At 35.5% G+C, this 22303-nt stretch overlaps 1 protein-coding gene across 1 annotated transcript; it reads right to left on the bottom strand.

Moving 5' to 3' along the window:
- Nucleotides 1-1166: 1166 nt before the first annotated feature.
- Nucleotides 1167-20862, bottom strand: LOC145770662 (uncharacterized). Its single transcript, XM_082582355.1, has 15 exons — nt 20767-20862; nt 18827-18875; nt 17079-17176; nt 13165-13300; nt 12716-12807; nt 11392-11551; nt 11145-11299; nt 8733-8791; nt 8308-8425; nt 7507-7668; nt 6712-6842; nt 4338-4405; nt 2895-3078; nt 2624-2709; nt 1167-2009 (listed from the first exon to the last, which is right to left on the bottom strand). Exons 1-15 carry the CDS (start codon nt 20848-20850, stop codon nt 1906-1908), a joined length of 1686 nt encoding a protein of 561 aa, XP_082438481.1. The 5' UTR covers nt 20851-20862; the 3' UTR covers nt 1167-1905.
- Between the last annotated feature and the right edge of the window lie 1441 nt (nt 20863-22303).

The following is a 22303-nucleotide window of genomic DNA, read 5'->3' as shown; positions in this document are numbered from 1 at the left end:
AAAACTCATACTACATGTTACAATATTACAACAAGTTTTGTGTGAAAAGTTAAAATTTGCCTCGTTGAGAATTGCCACGTTGAGAATCAATGGTTTACACGATAAACCCACTCATGCGCAGTTCAAAACTCAAAATCTGTCTAATTCACAAGCAGCTCTAAAATGACCCTTGCGTTGAAAGCTTTTAATAAGCTGACCTGGTTAGCCTACTTTATTACTTTTTGCTCACGACCTACTGTAGTGCTCCGGCCATGAGTATTTGAGGTAGCCTATTGTTCATCAAACCCCCTGAAACCCAAGATATGTTTCAACTTTGAAACGTTTTGATTTGTTTCTTTGAATTTCGTATGAATATTTTTTCAATATACTGGGCAAAATGAAGATTAACTGTATTTGGATCAGCAAACACTCCGTTTTGCCTTGTCTCAACTGACTGATACATAACGTCTGATTTGATTGGATTTTTAAAAAGTAGAGCTTCGGTAGAGAGTTTAAAAAGTAATTTTTAATATGCTCTTTTAATCAAAAAACGAAGAACCTTCTTAATCTTTTTTTGTCACCAACTAAATATGTCAAATGTTTACCACACAAACAGGTCTCGATTTTTAGACATTCGTCAGCTCTCAATAAATAAGCCGTTAGATTATTCGGTTAGTAGCCTACGTTAGGATAACTTGCAGCGAACGCAGGCAAGGTACCTTGACAGCGCTCCATTCAGTGGTACCTATATAGTAAATGAAATAACAACAAATCAACCCAGTTGTGGCTTGGTCTGAATCAGTGGAACGAAGCTCCTACAAAAACAAAACTTCACACATGAAACCTAGATAAGAATTTTGAAAACCTTAATTCTTAATATTAAGGGTACACTTTGAAAAAGTGTATTGGAAGCTTTGTAGTTGTAGTAATTTTAAGCTACCGTACCTGTATTATGGCATCCTATTTCTATATAGCCTACAAATAGACTACTTCTACAATAACCTTGTGGTGATACTAAACCTGATTGTAATGATTTTGGCTTCGAAGCAACGCAACTAGTGTTGCTCTTTACTCAAGACCGATGAAAATCCTTATGCTAGAGCAAGATCTTAAAAGTTGTGACATATATCCAAAACCATGTAGGCTCAAATGTGCAGTGAAAATTACTGTATTATGTGATAATAAAACCTAAATTTTAACAGATGTTATTAGAGACAACAGACACGTTTTACAACAATCTCTTTCTAGCCAAATGCAGCACTTGTAGCCAACATGCACAATGCACATCCCAGTCAAAATACACGTTGATCCTACGTGAGTACAACGCTGAAACCGCGGTGTTTCCATGTGGATGTTGCTGTGGATGTCTATATGTGGTTTGATTTCAAAAGTATATTACAGAAATTACAAATAAAAGTTCGTATTGCACGTCTAAATTTTACAGCAGAAACAGATGCAGAATAATTGATTGTTTAAGTCTGTCCACAGAAGCCTACAGCAATCCCCTGCATGACTCACAGCAAAGTAATCTTTACATAACCTGGATTTCCATTTCAGGTAATAGCTTTACTCTGCTTTAGTATGCAACTGATCGATGAGAAAGCTGGCTTGTTCGCATTGACTGTGATATTACGTGATGAATTTTATTTTATATGTTTACAAGATTAAAATTAAAATTTTTTTGAAAAACCGCGAACAAAAATCGCTTTGTTGTCATTACTACTAGTACTCGTGTCTTCCTTGTTCAATTTTCGCATGCATTATAATGACAAATGATTTGATATTTGTAACTATGCAACAACAATAATTTGTGATGGTAGACTGCACAAGTGTTAAATAGTTTTATAAAATCATTATAAGTTAGCTTTTCCATTCTATTTCAAGTCTGCATCCTAATACTGCAATGCATGTGTTCTTTGTTGAGACTTATCGCAGAAACAAAAGGATAGATGAATCGATATCACTCATTGACTTTCCTGTCTTAGATGGTTTGTTTGGCTTTCCTGGGTCTCCAAAAGCTCCACCCCAGCCTACAATGAAACATCTTTTATGTAAAATAAAGTGCAGGTAAATTGCAAGTAAACGGATAGGTCAATGGAAGTTACATAACCATCTTGTACAAAGGAAATCAATGCCAATACCAGTGTCAGTTCTAAATTATCACGGAGCCCAGGAAGAAATAAAACTAGTTTTTGCTAATTATTTTTATTTTGAAATTACGGCATGCGCTATAAGCTATGAAGGATGGAGAATTTGACAAAGTGTAGAAGCAAATTGTATCTGACATGAGGTTAATGAGCAGATAGAGTAAAGTTTTTATGGAATTGGATGCAAGCGGAGGGAGAAGAAATAGGCTCCCTTTAAAAACTTGAAGAAATAAAACATGGATACAACCCGTTTGTTACATCTACAGTGAAGGGAGTAAAGTGGTCTTTTTAGAGGGCATAGAAAAAACGAACGATTGTGCTTGCATCATACTTTTTTTAACGAAAGAAATGAGACAGAAAAACAAAAGCAACGATTGCGTCTTTTCCATATTGCAACAATTTTTTTTTTGCAATTGTAATAATACTATAATAATAATCAAGATATATTTAAAAAAAAACATTTGAAATATACTTTTCTAAGATTAATTTGTGCTTACCTGCAAAATCTCCGCATACGCTTCGTTCACGTCGTGCAGTGCTAGTTCCCCCAATGCACATGTGCTCCGGGTTATTTGATCTTATTCTGCATCAAATCAAGTAAATGATGAAAGAAATTATTTACAAATTTACTACAAATAGTGGTGCGAGCACCTCTCTGGCGAGCACCTACAGTATTGTTAACGTGGTGCCAGTCTGGTCAAGCAATTTTATGTTTCCTGCGCTTTGTGACTGTGAGTAGGTTTATGGCAGAATTATATCATTGCTTACTTGACTCCAGGACACAAAGCGTTAGGAAGGCCAACAGAGTTGTAAGCTCGAAACTGTATAAAGCCAGGATCTACATTATCTCTGTGATTCATTGGAATTCCATCCAACACACTTTGATCATTGCCAATGGCGTATGTAACCGGTGTAACGATATGAGGGATAGTGACCTTGAACTGAAAGTCCACTGAAAAAGTTACAAATAAGAAATTACTATACGGCTTGTTTGTAATGTCTATTCTTTCACTCCATAGACTTCCAATGATTCTCACCGGAATATTTTTGACTATGGTTGAATGCACAAATTGAGCACAGTTAGGCTAGTCTGGATACAAGGTAGTTGAATTTATCGTTAAGAAGATAAATTTAAAAAAATATTCTTGAAAACAGACAAACGAACTGTCAGACTGAATGAACTTTGAAAGATCGACAAGTTATTTTGAAATAGTCGCTACTGTTTTCGAAACTTCGGGCAGCTCCTCAATGTTTGGATGTTTAAAAAGTTGCAATATAAAATTCTGGAATACAGTTCAAAATATTGTCTTAAAGAAGTTTCGAAATATCTAGAAACTGTCAATTTTCTGGTATGGTAGTTTTAGGTTTTGGGGTTACTGCTCTTCAACGGTTTCATGAACAAATCGATATAGAGTGCGTCCATGATTGTACAGTGTATTTTCATAGACTTGTAACTAGTCTAAGCATATTTTGCAAGTTGAAAATGAAATGTAGAAAACTTGTAACTTAAAGTTGTGCTCTTGTTTGGCTACGTTTTAGCAGTTGAGCTTAAATACCGGCCAGATCTGAACCATTCATCAGGTGAAACACGAAGTACAATTTTAAATTAAAATGGCATGTAAGTTAGTTCTTTCTATAATTTGAAAATGTAGCTCTTCAGAAAAAAATGTGTCCATAAAAATTTACTTGAAGAACGTGTTTCTACAGAAAATGTTAGGTGTGAAAGTCGAGCTATTCAAATGTTTTTGCTGTTTTCTGTGGTTTTAAATTTTTCGCACTCACTGACCGCATTGATGTCATATAATCTATAAACACCAGGTTGGTAACCATTGAACTACACTTTACAGTTTGATAAATTGTTCAATTTTGAACATTTTCGTACATTTTTTTATTTCATTTCGTTCATAAATTGCAAGTTCGACAACTTGACAAGATACACTCATTATCGAAAAGTGACTTCTTCCGGTTGAAGCTTCAGATAAAATGTTTCTTAATGCTGTGGGGTGGATATCGGTGAAAGCATCAGTTCACATCAATGACAAATATGTATCATCAAAACAAAAACATGAACTTCAGCACTGTACAGACCGAAAATACACATGCCGCTAGCCCGATCGTCATTTTTTATTTATTTATTTTTGTTTTGTGTCATTAGGCTATCTTTAAAAACGATGAGGTATCAAAATATTATTTATTTTATGTTTCGCTTACTTGACGCTCGCATGTATCTCCTCAGTACAGTGTCTATTTCATCTTTTGTCACAATTACACCACCTTGTCTGTAAAATTTAAGAGTGTCAGATAGGTAAATCGTATAAGCCAGAAGTACAGAAACGGCTGCTGCAGTTTGGTACAGCCCTGAAATATGATAATGAGTCCAAGATAGCCTATTGTTTAAAAAACTGAGATTACAAGGTAGATGCTTCAATTTGTGGGGTAGGCTAATATAACATTTCAAACATGTTTTAAGCCTGGTTATCTAATCAAAAAATAAAGAGCCCAAAATGTAGATTGTACAATGTACATACTAAACTTATGTTCAGCAAACGTTTCGAAAACTGTACTGTCTTCGTCTTCAGTGCTATAAATGTTCATCTTCAAATTATAAATGTATGTAGCCTTTAGTACATTTATAGCACTGAAGATGAAAACGATAGCCTATAGAGTTTTTGAAACGTTTTTTGAACAGGCGTTTAGTACCATATCTACATTTTGGGCTGTGCTTATTCATTGATTAGGTTTTATAATTGACGCTGTCATGAAATGTAAGAACCTACTATACGTGACCTGAAACAACAACCTCATGTTTTGATTCTACAACGGAATTGGTACTTTTAGTGACAGTGGCGTACGCGGAAATTTTTCATGGAGAGAGTTTGAAAAAAAATTGCATGATACCATTTTTACCAACGCTTACTTCACGGCAAAAACGAATGTATAGGCGTATGAAATGCAATGTAAATCATGAATGCATGAAATCAAACCTGCAATATTAGTCATGAATGCAATCCACTGTCCATCCAGAATTTGGCCGGTTTTAACGTTGGAGTACGACATTTTTCATTTGAGTTACGTTAAAATTGTATTTTGTAGCAAAAAGGAATTTTAAATACTCTTTGTAGTGCTTTGCTTTTACTTTGCAACAGAAAAAAGTAGGTCAAAGATAATAAAACTCTCTACAAACTCTGTGATTATTTGTTATTTGTTTATGAAACGAAACCAAACTTTTAAATGCATTGTGTCTTGTTCGAAATACCTCCAAGTAAAAGCAGTCATTAGAATAAACACTTTTTACACAATCCCACGCATTTTTTGCCGCTTTGTACCTTGTAGGCTACGTTGCGTATGCATTAGCACTTTGTTCTTCTTTTAGCGCATAAAGAAACCAAATCGCTATGATCTCAAAATCAAAGAAGATAAAAGAATTTTCCTTCAAAAACAAAATTTCGTTTAAAAACGTTTCAATGTAACATTAAAGTTGCTCATGCTAAAAGCTGTCCCATCAAACGGCGGAAAAAAAACTGTTGCCTTCTAAAAATTAAGCTAGCTACCAGCAAAAAAGAGACCGGTTGTTCAAGCAAGTATAGTTACAAACTGAATCCACACTGGCCTAGTTTCATCTTTCAAGCAGCCTCACTAAACTTATAAACAACAAAAGAAAGCGACAAATTTATAAATTTTGCCACCAGCTACACAATTTTTCATTTTTTGTTTCGTTGCAGATAAATTTTTGGCTATAATTGCTGTATCATGACAAAAAATACGTGTTCACTAAACTTAGTTTACATAGAAACTAGTAATACGACGTTGCGCTGGTGAACAAAAATAGAAGATGGAGCATTTTAATAAATCCATAATAAGCAATAAAACAATACAAAAATTTCAAATATCTAGCTTAATAGAGGTTTTTAACCTCCGCGCCACTGCTTATTGTGTTGAGTGATTTAACAAACTGTTTTTCGCAAACCCGTGCAAACCAACAAGAACTAGCTTAATCTCATAATTGGCTTCAGCGTTTCAGATGACATTAACTATTTCAACGGATTTGATTTGCGCAAATTTCATGTAAAAAAAGGATTTTCCAGCTGGGAACTGGACTTGTTGCATCTAGATGATAACTTGGATTTGCTTAACTACACGTTAGTCTGAGTAGAAGCAAAAATGACAGAAAAATCTTGTAAGCCTACTGTATTTGTCCAGCACTGAAGTCGTTCCGCGATTTGCGGGCTATTCAAAAATCAAAAACAATTCATCTCTGGCAAAAGAGTTTTATTTGATGCCAGTACAACAGTGATGTCGACACTACAAAAAATGGATTTAAATGAGTATAGGTATCATGGAGTTGCTTAAGTGTATAACTGTTTCATTTACAAGTAAATTACTTGTCAATAATTATAATAACCCTAAATTTTGTTTAAATTTCTCACTCAACTCTGCGGCATGTATTTTTTCGTAAAAATGCGTCCAGAAAACTTGACTACAATTTTGAGGTTGTAATGAAGCTGTGTAAATAATAATAAAACGTAATGCACAACGTGATGATTATAAGAGTTAACTTAGACGAAGAAAGTTAAATATGACTTACTTTGAAAGAAGCGTGTATCCAACAATAAGATTTTTTGGGCTCCCTGAAAATCTTGCAATGTTGCTAGCGTATCGAGTTGTGTTTGACCAGTTGATCTCTTGTATCTCAGAAGGAAACTCAGAATTCCACAACTGTGATAGTAACATGAACAACTAAAGTGACAAAAAGCCTAAATTTTTCATGTTTAATTTAGCAAAATTAAATAAACAAAATATTCAAGAAAAGTATTCTTCGTAATGTTTACAACGTTCAAAAATAAAACAAAACTTGCTTTAAGAGGGAATTTGTAAAAAGCATTTTGCTTATTTTTGTATATGAATATTGGTATATAATTCTGTAATACTTTTTCATATAGCCCTGCACTCCTGCAGGCTTATCCATTACAGAATACATTGCTCCCAGCACGGTGGTGATATAGCTGTGTAGATGAGCAGGGGATTAGTAGCTATATTATTCCTTACATTATTAGCCTATTATCATACATATATTACCTTCAACACATTCCTTTTCTAAGTGACAAGCAGGAATAAGTTTCAGTATATTTTTACATGATCTTTGGTATAACCACACAGAGAATCGAACCCACGCGTACTGATACAGAGTCGTAAACTCAAACCATTTAACAAAATATTGTACAAAAGTCTACCACCAACAACTATGCATATCTATTATTGAGTAGATATCTTGTGTTTATGGTTAAATAGTTTTGTTTACAAGCGGTTCTTCGTGTCACGTGTTAGCTTATGGATGACATGACTTTTAAAAATGAGAAGCAAAACTGTCTCACACACTTACAGATTTACTTCCATAGTAGAAATAGACTTCACAAACAGATGGGTCCCCGGCGCGGTAAATGTTAAAAGCAGAATACATTCCTTTCATTTGGCCTTCAGTGACTGTCACGTCCAAATAACGAGTTATGTTGCCCCTACCATCAGCGCCGTAGTTGGAGACAACCTGGTTAAAACATTGATAACTTTGTGGAAAAAGAATAAAACAGTATGGAAGGTGCTGTCTCATAACTGTAATTCTGGTATACTGGATATTAATCGTAGCTTCGGAAACGTTTAAAAGGTTAAATAAAGAAGGAAACAAAATTGAAAGATGAAACGGAACACAACAAGTCAAACAAATGTAATAAAATTGATGAACTCAGTCTTCGACTTTGTAATCCTTTATTTTAACTTTCAGCATCATCAATATATAGTTGTGAGTTGACGTAGCCTATACTGGTATGCACAACGTGAAAACGTGAATAAAACGAGTTGTTGTACTGTGCTGTCGGTATAGCTTTCGTAAACACAAAATGTACAAATGTACAGTAGACCTATGAAGTATTTTTGAAATTAATCAAAATGCGATGTCGCTTAAATAATCTCTGTGTTAATCTGCAGATGTATAAGTGTAGAGAAAATACAAGATTTCTTAGAAGCATAGGCAAACTGTAATTGAGAATAGCCTGCATTAAATGGAAGGGTTGCTTTCAGCGCAAATGTTAGTCTACCCTAAATCTACACTCTTAAAAAGGTAGATAAATATGTAGAAAGTGCACAAAACTGTAGTTCTGTTAATCACGAAACCTTTGTTCTGTCTTACCCGATATTCAAAGTATTCAGCGTTAGCTTGCACACCATCTAAACCCGATCCTATCCAAGCCAAAGCAATAAACGGATATATTTTAGCTGTTTTTACTTCCACTCCATTTGCATATAAGCTGAAAACATAAAAAATACATCAACAAATTTAATCTTAACAATGTATGATATGATGGTGGTGGTGGGTTAACACGAATTTTACTGAAACTGGCTACATTTACATGTGCTTGAAATGCCGACATAAACAGTAGAGCTCTCCATAAAATAAATTTTAATACTGAAATCAATCGTCATGCATTGTTTAAACAATTTGTTTCATCTAACACTTCTACTTACTCTTTAACAGACACTTATAAATTAATATCTCATAGCAAATTTGTTTTCATAGGTTAAGTTAAATTAAATTTTCTAATTAGTTGTACTTACAAATAAGGTGTATCGTAAGTCATGTGAGTAAAATTTTGTCCATTTATTCTATAGGATACCTGACCACAAAAAAAATAACTAATTTAATTTTTCTTCAAATAAGCAGTTTATTAAAAAAAAATGGTAAAGTAAGATACTTGAATAGGAGAATAACAAGAAGGCAACATGAATGAATCCTACATGCTAATCGGAGTGGAGATTACTTCAAGGTAAACGCAAGATCAAGCAACGCAGGTTCTCACCTGACGAGGTGTGCGTTTGAGCAACTCATTTTAAGGACTGCTCTACACTCAGCGTCACCTAGTAGATAGAATACTTAGCAGACAACAACAAGCGATAACTTCACTCGGTCAATCTCGGTAACCGACCCTGCGTCAGTGGCTCAAAATCTCTATAACAGTGGTTCTCAATCTTTTTGTCGTGGCGGAACCCTCTTGGTACCCTCGAAGCGATTGCGGACCCCTAAAAACATTTTTATCTAAAATTTTAGTATATCGCGTCCTCCAAAAAAAAAATGTTTTATAAGTTTCGAAGCGACACACTTTTAAAAGAATTTGTTGAACTCGCGACGAAATTATGACGATTGATCACATTGACGAAGTTATGTTGACGAACTGCATCAAAATTCAGCAATCTATATACTGATTTGATGTTTTTCTATAAATTTCATCGAAAATTAATAGAATTTTTGCCGTTTTTGCAAAAAAACTTCTCCCTTGTTTCATTTGTAATCAATATTTCGTTGTAAATACAATCATAGCAAAACTGTAAGTTCTAATAGGCTGCTGACTAAAGTTTGCTTTTCTAAATTAAGCATTGATCAACAATCTGCTTTCGTAAACGACTTCAGCAGAACATACAATTCATTGTTTTATATAAGATTCAACTTTTTTATATGAATTTTTTTAGTTTGGAAACAGAACCTTTGTACGACGTCCTTTGAAATTTCGAACGCAGCAACAAGGTATCGCGGTGCACAGTTTGAAAATCACTACAATACACATATAAAAGATAACCAATTTTTAAATGTAATCCATGACTCATGCTGGAAATTTGGAAACATTTAGGGATCCCCTGAAAACGCTCCCTTTGGGTGTCTATATGAACTCCCGATTGAGAACCGCTGCTATATAAGTATGCAAAAACTGCCAGGATTAAGCTCTTCAAGAAACTTTCTTTGTGAATATAGATTCAATTACAATCATCTAACTGTTCGATTGTGTTATGAAACGGAATAATTAAAGTGAAATAAAGAGAAGAACAATGAAACATGAGGAGAACAGAAGAGCAGAAATATATAATGTAACTTTTGTTACCCATGGCCACCTAAAGATACGGCCTGATTTGTCACATATTGCACAAATTTTCGGGTTTTTCTAACTTTGGGCGAACGTTTAAATAAATTTTTCTAAAAATTAGATTTTTACGCTTCCTTTATTCTTTTCCCCAGATGACACAATTGGTTTTAACATCCTCACATGTTGAAAAACAAAGAAAATTTGATTTTGTAGATTTTAGTCAGACTGTTAATTTTCAATAACAGTCTGATTTTGCGTTTTTCAACTTACTTTTTCTCATTTGCTACTGCTTCCCCAAGGCAACAAAAAAGTTTTTTGTCATTAGGAAACCACAAAAAGTAAAAACATCTCAAAAAATGTCAGTCAAGCACTAGCAGGAGCTGTAATCAAAATTTGCAAAATGTGACAAATCAAGCCGCATCTCAAGGTGGCCATGTGTTACCGTATATTAAACTATGGTTGTTACAAATGTTATTTTAACACAATAGCTCGGAAAGTAACCTACTGCTAGGTTTTGAAGTGTAGCACTTCAATAAGATAATGTAGGTATCATGGTGCAGTATCACAAGTTTAATAGAAGTGTGCAAGTTTACAAGGAAGCGTAACAACGGCTAATGTGGAAGTAACACAAAGGGAAGCTAGCGTTTGTAGGTCATGTAATACCGGTAGCCTATGTGGCGTGCTGTTTAATTGTTAAGAACAAATATTAAAAGGAATAATGATTATTTTAAACGCTCCATTAATCACCATTGTCCATCTATTATAACTGAGGAAAGAAGGAGGCCGTGAAAGATATTACAAATTATATAATTGATAAAAAATAAATAACTTAAACAGACATATGATATATCTGAACAGTGAATAAATGAGCTTGATTGTCCTAAAAATATCTGCGTAAGCTACATTTTGAGAAAGTTTTATCTGCCATACCGTACTTATGTGTATTTTATATTCTTACTGTGTGAAGGTTCAACTTTTCTTTAAACTTCAACCCACTCGTTGGGCTACGCAAGTTAAGAAATATTAAAAAACCTAAAAAATTGATAAACGTACTCTTTAAAACGAAAAGAAATAACACACGAATTTCATTTCTGAAATGGCTTTAGAACAGTACCTTGTTTCCTTCATCATAAATATCATTTCCACCATCAGATATCGCGTTATTGGTTCTTATGTTGTCGTAGTTGTAATTATACCAAGATTCCACATCTCTACTAATGGCTTCTGAAGTTGAATTAATTGATAAGACAAGAGGATCGAGGCCTCCAGCTGAAAATATTTAAAAATTTTGTCAGAAGTTTTCATCGTTTCTTTAGCAAATAAAACAACTTCAAAACTGTAATCTAGTCAACAGCACTTACCTTCTTTCGAAAGAGGCAATTCTTTCTGATATAAACTTTGCAAATGGCCGCCATATTTGTCTAAGAAGTTGTTTGTTGTGTAGTACTTTAAGAAAGCTGATTTAGAAATTTCACTCAGACTTCTCCCATTTGGCACGTGCCAAAGCATGATGTTTGAAGCCTAAAATACAATAAGTTGATAAATTCTTCTTGAAAAAAAAAACTTTAATCCCTTTCATACCAGATGCTGTGCAGTGGCAAAGAAACTTACTGCCGTTCCAGACTTGACACTTTTCGCACTGCCATCATCATCAAGCAATCAATCAATCATTTTATTTTTCGTCATTAACGCGTCCGGGACGAAAAAGATACTAACTACAAAAATCGATATAAACCTAACAGCACGTTAACGAACGGGAAAAGGTGGCAAAACCTTGAAAGGTTTAAAACGTGCCTGAATGAAAAATTATGTAGTAGGCTATATATCAGTAGTTAGCACGGCCACAAAACCCAAAAAAACAAATAGCAAAAAATAAAATAAAAACACTTGTATACGCTACTGTCAAATACTGTGCAACAGTTTGCACCGTTGTATTCACTGCATACTGCTAACAAATTGTTAGCATAGCCTGCTATAAGCAAGACCTTGAATAGGCTACTTTGCATGAACGTCTGTGGCCAACGTCATTGAACAACCTTTCAGATCTTGGTTTGGTCGGTTTATGAATCTTAATCCTTGGACTGACAAAGCCTTGATATGTTATTACTGGTAGTTTTGCATACTTGTAGAGGCTGTTAACGGAGGGCCGGTTATCGAGATTGACAGAGTGAAGGTTTCGATTTTGAAGTGTTGTTGCCGTGTAATTATGCCATCCATTAGGTGCCGTTGAATGGAGAGCAGTCCTAAAAATGCGTTGCACAAGTGTACATCCCTAGAGTCGAACCAGCGCCGCTTGATCTTGAAGCTTCTTCGTTCACGAAGTCTAGCACTAACCACCTGAGCTATCGGTGTAGACAATTCAACACTTGTAGATATTCAACCAGCGAAATTTCTTGGTGAGGAAACATACTATCTCTTCTTATCAATCCATGGATCCTTGGCTTTGAGTTTGCAGTTTTAATATTCGTAATGCAATAGCCGCAAATATATTGATACGATTTCCAATTCCAATCTGTGCGACTTTTCTTGAGAGGTTGCAACTCCAGACAGTCAAGTAATTTAACCTGCAGATCAATCAACCGCAGTGTAGGTTTAGATTTATGTATACTAAATGTTTCAAAAAAAAAAAGAATTATTGAAATCAGCACTTGTAGATTACGGTCAAAGTAAAAAAATGTCACTAACATTTAAAGAAAAGTACGCTGGACACTTGTAATCGTCGTTCGTTATGCTGTGTAGTTCCCCAAATACGTTCATATTTTCCCAGTTTTGTGAACCTGTTAGATGAAATCTGTAATCAAACCAGTGTTTGAACAAATTACTCGAACAAATTGTTACATTTTTTTAGCTTTTATTTAACTAATGTTTGCAGAAACGGATTCTGGGGAACAATGGTCACGTGCCACCCTAAAACCGAGAAATTGAAATGTTTCAAAGTTTTTGTAAAAGTTGCTCTCTCACTTTGTTCGCTCAACTCCATAGTTCTAACCTAATTCCAACCAATGACATTTGGCATAAGGGTAATCAAATTCTAAATCAGTAGCGGATAGGGGATGGAAAGAAGTTTGTTTACAGCAAGCTTTTCAAAAGCTCGATAATGAAATGTTGTAAAGATTAGTTTCTTTTCATTTCACCGTGTTTCCCATCTGCAGATGTTCCTTGCTCGCTGGACCATTTGTCGCCAGCCGTACATTTTCCTCGAATGTTGTTCTCATGGACTGAGGCCGACAGTGTCCAACCTCCTCCACCAGTCTCCATGTCACAGTATACCTAAAATATGAGTTGGGAAAAGAGTAAAAATCCATATGAATCATGACATCAGATGATTGCATTAAATTGAGCCCGCAATCTACAGTTGCAATATTCTTGGGCTATATACTGTAACTATATACGTTGTCTTTTGTAACATTGCTACCTTCCTCCCATTAATACTGAAAACATTTTTAAATAAACTCATTTTCATTTTTAAACTTCAAAATTACAGTTGGCCAACAGTGGTAAAGTAAAGTAGACTTCTCTTTATATTATCGTGACGTGCTTCTATTACGTAGGCTATAGGCCAAAGGAAGGCTGTTAAAATAGATTTTTTTAGGCTAGGTTTAGCTCACTGCGCTACCTTCATTTGCCTACAGAACAAGCTAAATTCCAACAAATTGTACCACAAAGCAGTTCTAGCATGTTTGTAAATGTGGACTAGGGTGGTCCTTATTTGTCAACTTTTGAATTTTCAAGCGGGCGCCCTCTCAAGCTGTTCCAATTTGGTTAAAACGGAAAACTTCAAATTAAAAAAAAAAAATTCATCGACGTCTAAGGTGTGCTCAAAGAGCTTAAACTTTCTACGCATAACGGCTTAAGTCGGTAATAGCATTGAGGCATGGGTGCATATGTGTTACTGCAATTTCATTCTACTGGGGGCTCGCATATATCAAATGAGAAGTTAATAACGATAGTTATTATAGTAGGAGGATCCTTATTTCAAATCTTTCAAACTATAAAAAATGTTGGCATTTCTTTTCCACGCCGTGATCACGAGATAGACACGCCGAACACATGTGCAGCCAGATCGTACTGAGTGATGTCACAATGCTATGTCTGCACTCTGCGCCGTGTTTTGCCTGCTGAGTAGGCTACTGAATATTGTAGCAGCCTGATTAATAATAAATAATAATATAATAGTCTTGTTTTTTGTCAGGTACTGTAAGCGTTAATGACAGAATCTACAAGAAAACAGTCTGAGATATACTTAGTTGGGCCAGTAAAGGATGAGTTTACTGGCTCAAAATTGTCATCTGTGCATGATGCTCTCGCCGTGTACTTTTACCGGCTAAAGATCATGAAGGAAACAAAAAGGAAGGCAGCCAAGCATACTATTCAGAAACTTTTCGCATACTGGAGCCAAGCAAAGATTCCAGTACGGGATGAAAGAAGAGCAATTAAGAAGTTGGATGGTCTTATCACAGCATGGGAGATCCTAAAAAAGAATAAGAATAGAAAGACCGACACGCAGAAAATGAATGAAGAAATCTTCACTGCAGAATATCCAAATTTATTTGATGTTTCTCAATTCTCATAGCAATGCTGTCGAAATGATTGACATTCAAGAGGACATAGAGTTTTTGGTTGCTCAACGGGAACCTGGCAGGAGAGGGTATATGGCAAGATTGGACAAGAAGCTGAAGAAAAGAGAGAATGAAAAGGCAACAAGAGTGAAACAAATGAAGAAACGGAAAATTGCTAGTGACGAAGCCAGGAAGGAACTGTTTGATAAAGTTGTTCTAGAGAGCAGCTCTTCTTCAAGTGAAGAGGATTCACAAGGAGACGAAGATTTCATACGACCTTCATCATCTGACTTCAGACCTTTACCTCTTTAAAAACGTGGCAGAAAGAAAATTTTTAAACCAGATGTCCTTGCTTCTCTTGACAGAGGTAGGATCAGCGATAGGCATGCAGTTCACACTGTAGCATCTGTGCTATCTGCAACAGGTTTGAATCTTTCAGAATTTGCTATTAACCGCTCTTCTCTTCGACGATATTGCAGAAAGTATCGTGAAGATAGGTCAAGGGACTTGAAAGCAGCGTTTCAAAGTTATGGAAAACCACTAACGATTCACTGGGATGGAAAGCTGATGCTTGATTTGACAGGAGATGAGAAAGTTGATAGACTGCCCATTATAGTTTCTTCTGATGGAGTTGATCAGCTTCTAGCAGTACCTAAACTTCCATTTGGAACAGGACAGGCCATATGTGATGCCATAATCCAGACTGTTGATGAGTGGAATATCAGGGAAGACATTAAGGTCTTCAGCTTTGACACCACAGCAGCCAACACTGGGCGACTTAAAGGAGCTTGTGCACTTCTTGAGGCAAAGCTTGAACAATTGAACATGATGCTCTGTATCTGGCATGCTGCCACCATATTCATGAGATTATACTTGAGGAGGTGTTTTCGTCTTGCTTTGGCTCTTCATCTGCCCCAGAAATACAGCTATTCAAGAGGTTTAAGCAGTTCTGGCCTAAGGATAAGCATCATGACTACACTCCTGGAATTCAGGATGAAGTTGTACTGGCTGAATTGGATACTGAAACTCAGCAGAGGGTGCTGTCTTATATGCCAAGGAGCAGCTAGACAGCAAACATCCCAGAGATGATTACAGAGAACTTCTCGAAATCACGATTATCTTCTTAGGGAGATTTCCACCTAGGGATAAGATTCATGAAGCCTGGAGCCATGCACCGAGCAAGATTTATGTCTCGTCTCATTTACACCATGAAGATATTCATCTTCCGAAACAGTGGATTTTGCCTGACTAAGCGTGAGCTAAAGGGTCTCAAAGACCTATGTATCTTTGCAGTGACATTCTATATTAAAAGCTGGTTTTCTTCTCCTCTTGGAAATTCAGCTCCAAAGAATGACCTCCAACTATCTAAAGAATTGTTGGCATCTGGTGACCAAGTATCACTCGCTGCCTTAAAGAAACTGAAACGACACTTTTGGTACCTGTCTGAAGAAACTATTGGATTTTCATTCTTTGATGCCTCCATTTTCTTAGAAAACTAGAGAAAGATGGTTCAGGCATTGGTTGAACAAGGAGCAGAACATCCAGCCAAGCAAGTCAGTTTGTCAGACCAAGACATACGAACGAAGGAGATCCCTGACTTCGTCACAAAAAACACGAAGAATTCTTTGAGACTTTGAGTATTTCAACTTCATTTCTAGAAGAAGATCCTAATTTATGGTCCAGTTTGCCAGCATTCATTGAGGCCCAGAAAACTGTTGGGACACTTTGTGTTACAAACGACACAGCAGAGAGGGGTGTAGCCCTTATTCAGGAATATAATGGGTTGCGGACAAAATCAGAGGAACAAACACAATTTATCCTCCGAGTAGTGGCTGAGCACCGAAAGAAACTGCCCCACATAACTAAAGCTGCTCTTGTTGAGAATCAGAAAGACAGACTATTGTAGAAGAGTAAAGAGACATTCGTCATATTGTTTTTTTGTAAAACATTTGATAACCGCTAACATTTTGTGTTATTATATTAATTGGATTCAGCCACGTGAAATTTCGTTTGCATTGAGCATACCTTAATTTTCGTTTAGAATAGAAAATATTTTACAGTAGCCTAAGTGTTTTTACATCAAGTGGAATCAATGTAAGGGGCGCCCATACAATTTTCTCCAACTTAAATTTTTGACTACATATAAGGACCACCCTAATGTGGACGAAAGTGTTTTACAAAGATCGCACGTTTTAGCTTACTTCATTCTTAGCTGATAGTGGGCCTAGTTAAAATTCAGTCAATCAGCTGAAAAGCAATATAAAACCAGCTACAAAGTTATGGTATGAAGATATTTGGTAAAATAGATAATAAACTTCTGCATTTCTGCTTTAGCGATAGTAGGCTATGCCTATAACCAAGCTAGTGTGTCTCGTTTCGTTACAAGGTGAGTTGTAGGCTAACCATTTCATATTTAAAACTCAAGAAGTGCTAATCTTGTGACTTTAGCTGTAGTTTCATGGCAACAGTTAACACTAAAGTAAACTTACTTGAAACGGGAGTGTAACACCTTTCGGACGAATAGTGTATACTCCTGACGATTTCCCGGTTCCAATATGACCACAAGAGGTAGGGTATATTTCAGTGACTACAAAACATTAATAAAACAAACATACAGTAATATTTAGGTGCAATATAATTTCTCATGGTTTCTTACCGAATAGGCCACACACTTTGTGCCTACTGAGTAAGGAGTACGAGAACTAGGCTATTGTCAAATATATATCAAATTTGTCGAAACCAACAGTGTTTAAATCGGTTTTTGTGCTTGCGTTGCTTAGCTACCTTATGAGTTGAAAGTCAGCATACAATATGTAGTCACAATGTAACCTACCTACGCCGACCCTTTACATAAACATCTCAACTTCAAAAGAATTCGAAAGAATTACCAAGCATTCGAAATTGTTGACATTTAGTCTAACTCTAAACAATTACAATTTTGGTAAAGAGGTGATTTTCTTGAACCACAGACAAACACATCTAAGCAACCCACGGCATTTAACACAACAATGCAATAAAGTGAAAATAAATAATCAAATAGGAACGTTTCTGGCCATACACATGTTAGCCCTTATCAATTACGGTAACAAAATGACTGATCCTATACATAAATTGAAAATACATAACTGATCCACAGTAGCCTACATATAGTAGCCTAAATCGAAAAAAAAATGCACAAGAATGAACCGGCAAAACAGAGGAGAGGCATAACACATGACTATTTAAACAATTTTAAAGCTATGTTGCTATTGTTAGGTTAAGTCATTTTGTTTCTAGGTATGGGCTGATATGTGTATTGTCGAAATTGTTTGTAATTTATAGTTTATCTTCCCTTTATTGCATTATTATGTTCAATGTCGTTTAGTTGTTAAGATGTATTTGTTTATGATTTAAATAAATATTCAAGAATTTGATATTACCAACATAAGTTATAAAAAAATTTACGTAGCCTAGATGTAAAAACCAACAGCTTAAAGACAACAACTCTTAATACAAGCGATAACATTTTTCCCATCCTCTGGTGTAGCATAGCCTACTAGAGCTTTAATTCATGCCAATTTCATTTTCTTTTGATGTTTGTGTAAGTCCTTCTTTATCATCGGATTGTGGCTTTGATAGTGAAAAACCATCGCATGGCTTAAGCTTTAACCCCTCAAGTAAATAATTTTAAGAATCAAACATTGACGAGTTGATTTGGGCAAGCTTTGTGATACATTACCTTCTGCATCTCATTTTGCAAGTTAAAAATAGTGTTGTCTGAGAGTTGAATAATAGCCTGCTTATTGTTACTAATACGCAGAAAATTAACTTGCTGGATTTGAGTAAGTGCAAATAGAATTTATTTTAGGTTGTCCTTTTTTCATGATCGAAGGCAGGAACTGTCTATAGCAGTCAGACTAGTTTTTTGCTTTAAAAGTTTTTTTCGAGTTGTTGGCTATGTTGTGTAAACCTGTTTAAAAATTAATATATGCGTATATCATTTTTGTAACAAAGTTCTGAATAAAGCGTGCTGCTGCAGCATATTGTAGACATTTAAACATCTAATATATAACAAAACAAGGCAGTTTGTTGTGCAACCTAAGCCATACATTTCCTTTCAGTTGAATGTCCTGTTTGGAACTAACAAACTGCAACGTAGTTACTGAGCAGTTACATGTACTTCATATTTATTTTTAAATAAATAATATGATAAAGTAAATTTATATATTACTAGCACAACCATTGGCACCATACTTACAAGGAGAAGCATATGTTAAAGTGGCATTTTGTACTGTGACGGCTTTATCCTGTTGAATAAAACAGAGTTAATAAGCAAGCCCACAACATTTTCGATACATATAATCATTCGCTATCTCCGCTTGCAGCAGATTGCGCATCAACAACGGTTACTTGACAGGGTTCCATGCGATTTTATAAGCCGTACTGCTTCCATGCTGGCTCAAGGCAGATTGGAAGAGGGTGATACGTCACCAGATTAATTCGATACATAGTGAAGGATAAATAATAACACAAACTACATTTAAAGATTGTAGCATTTTGCTTTTGGGAAGGAACCCCATGACCATCAAGTATTTCGAGACGAAAAATTAATGTGCAAAAATAAAGTAGGCAATTTAACGTAATAGAGAACAACTACACGCCCAGCCTAGCTGGTACAAGAGAGAAGCCGAATTACAAATCCAAAGGTACAATGACTGGAAATTAAATGTTAAAGGTAAATCTATGACGAAGTCCAAGTAACAAATTATCGTGTTGCATATCGAGATTTAGAGTTTAGGTTTACTTGAAAAGGATTTAATACCCGAAATCTCGATATGTAACACGATAATTTGTTACTTGGACTTCGTCATACATTTACCTTGAACATTGAAAAATTAATAGTCTAAAAAGTAACTATAGGTGTTATTTTTGCGACAGTTGTTATTAAAATAAATTGTCAAGCGTGTGATGATTCAAATACTACATTTAAGATTAAACGAAGAATAGCAAGAAAAGTTAAATATGCTTCTAATTGCTGAAAGTACAGTAATGCTATAAATTTGAATCGTTTTTTTTTTTACTTTTACCAAATCTGCAATGTGGAACTGATGGTGTAAAATTTAAAACTACAAATTGTGTAATGCAGTTTGTAATTGTGTAAATTGTGTAATGCAAAAAATTTGGTGCTTTTGGTCAACTTCTAACAAGACCGTAATATATATATTTCATGTCGCTTACAAGCACACTGTGACCCGGTGCATCATAATGCGGCATGCCAAACAAAAGCCCTATCTTTGTATTATGTAAGCTACTAGAAATATTCTTTTAAACTCATAAGCACTCCCATTATTGCACAGCGCTTTGCATGGAATTACATTAACAGTTTACTTTGAAGAGTGGCTAGACAAATCAAACGTTGGTGTTTTAAAAGTATGAATGAGATACCAACGCACTAGATCAAAAAAACATACGGTATTATTTTATTTAAGTTTCCGGCCTCTTTATGTCCCGATCCCCTAACTTCATTTCGGCCCAGGTTTAAACTACCCTCTGGACTCCCAGATAACGCTACTGCTCAGCACGACAGAAATTGCTTGCAAACTCCCACCGGTCAGCGACCGGAAGAGAGTATTTTTACACATTGAAATATCATGCATGAGAAGAACGAACAATTGGTATTATTTTTTATATTATTTTTGAACAACCACCACCGTAATCAAAAGACAAAAAATGGGTTTTATGTTTAACTTTAATTTGAAACCAGAGTTTTCAACTCAAATTCCATAGAATTTTGCTTTTATTTATCATTACAGTCAAATAATTATTTGGCTAAAATATATCTTAAGAGTATTCAAAGAAAGCATTATTACTACATTCCAAATGAAGACAAGGAAAATTCTTTTGGAATTCCTTGTTTGATATATTCCCCAGATTTCATTCATTTTGTGTTTGCACTTTGGCCTCATTCTTTGTTTCTTCCATTTTTTGGGGCGGTTAGGAATAGAAACAGGATAATAAAAATGGTGAAACACTTATCTTTGATGAAAAAATCACTGTAATCTTCTACAGGCCTGACGCAACGCTTACTCACACAAAGTTGTGGTACTTCATACGTTTTCTTAGATGTTTAGATCAACGACTGGTCACACAGGCTAACAAGTTTTTAAGCTATAATAGGCATATTTACTATAAACTTACAATGGCAACGATTCCAATTATTAATGCAATAAAAGCAGCAACTAACGACAGCAAAGCAAGACCTTTCCAGGCGAGTGACTGCATAATTACTTGTGTTTATTGTATGGAATTCAAAAGCAATTAAAGCAGCTCAATCCAAATAATCTTTCTTGTCTACTTTTCAAAGTAATCAAAACCTGAATAATCAAAAAATAATCTTGTTTACTTTATATCGAAAGAAGCTATGATTATATCTTAGGATTCCTGTGTACCAGCATAACAGCATAACTAAAAAGAAAGTTTTATGATGAAGTCCTGTATGCTCAATGCTCATGCAGGCAACAGAAACTTTTCGACGTGTCAGTTTTGCTTTTGTGCAATTACACTAGTTAAGAAACGGAAATGGAATAATGAACAAATCGTGATGTAAGATTCTGAACATGTCTTATTTGCAGCTCTCTGAACCCAATCCATATCTTGCAGTAGCCTACACGTGACGTTATATGGCACTAGTAATTTTGTTAATAAAAATTCAGTCGATCGTATCAATTTATATTTTTGAAATAAACTGTACACTCAAAACATGGTGGAATGAAACATCGACTACTTGTCTTCTTTCGTGATGTCGCTAAATATTAGAGCACCTGTGGATTAGCCACTGCATATTGTCGGCATCGATCAAGACTAGACCATCCAAACCACGGGGTAGTTCGTACAGCGGACAGTCCTTGACTATATGGCCTGACGTCTGCACCTCAACGCACCCACAAGCAACTGCACTTCACCGCACTCTGCCAGCCTTCAACGCAACATTTTTGCACTGAAGCGCCTATCGCCAGTGAACAGATAATAAAGTCTAGACCAAACTGGTTCACACACGGAGGTCCGATTAGTTGACGCAAAGAAGACGTGCTTCATGCTACGCGACATGGCAGCGCTACTTACTGGAGCAGGGCTTCTTAACAGGTGTGTAGGCCTACATACCACCAAGGGGTGCGAGACCTGTTTTTCGTGGTGTACGCGGGTGCTGATAAATTATGGTTAATTATAAAATGACGTTAGGAGCCATGCTGTTTTACGGGGCTTCGATCCTACATTCTGAATTGTAGTTGATTGCCTAATTACTTTTCAGCTTTTTTGCATGAACTGATCGGTGATGTCAAGGTGGTGCCATGCAGGAAAAAGGTTAAGAACCACTGCACTAAAGCATTCACTGCCAGTGCGTTGAAGCTTTCAAACACCAATTTAAAGCATTATTACATTACAATGGCCTCTTTTGTTCATATATACCACTGTAACTTATGCAGTATAAAACAAACGAATAAATTTAATGGAAGCAGAATGGGTAAAATTGTTTTAGGCAAATTTTTTAAAATCAATGAAATTTAAATTAATGTCACACTCTGCTTACGGTAAGCACAATGTGCAAAATGATTATTATTTGATAAATAAAGTAAAGGTCAACCCTATTAACCCTGATAACAAGGAAAACTGCAACAATCTATTGAAATCCTATTATGGAGATCAGCACGTGTATAAATATTCTTGCTTTAACAAT

The sequence above is a fragment of the Aplidium turbinatum genome, chromosome 5 (genome assembly GCF_918807975.1).
Source record: "Aplidium turbinatum chromosome 5, kaAplTurb1.1, whole genome shotgun sequence".
In the NCBI taxonomy this organism is placed as follows: Eukaryota; Metazoa; Chordata; class Ascidiacea; order Aplousobranchia; family Polyclinidae; genus Aplidium; species Aplidium turbinatum.
Note: the sequence above shows the minus strand (reverse complement) of the source record. Positions and strands in the feature narration are given on the sequence as shown.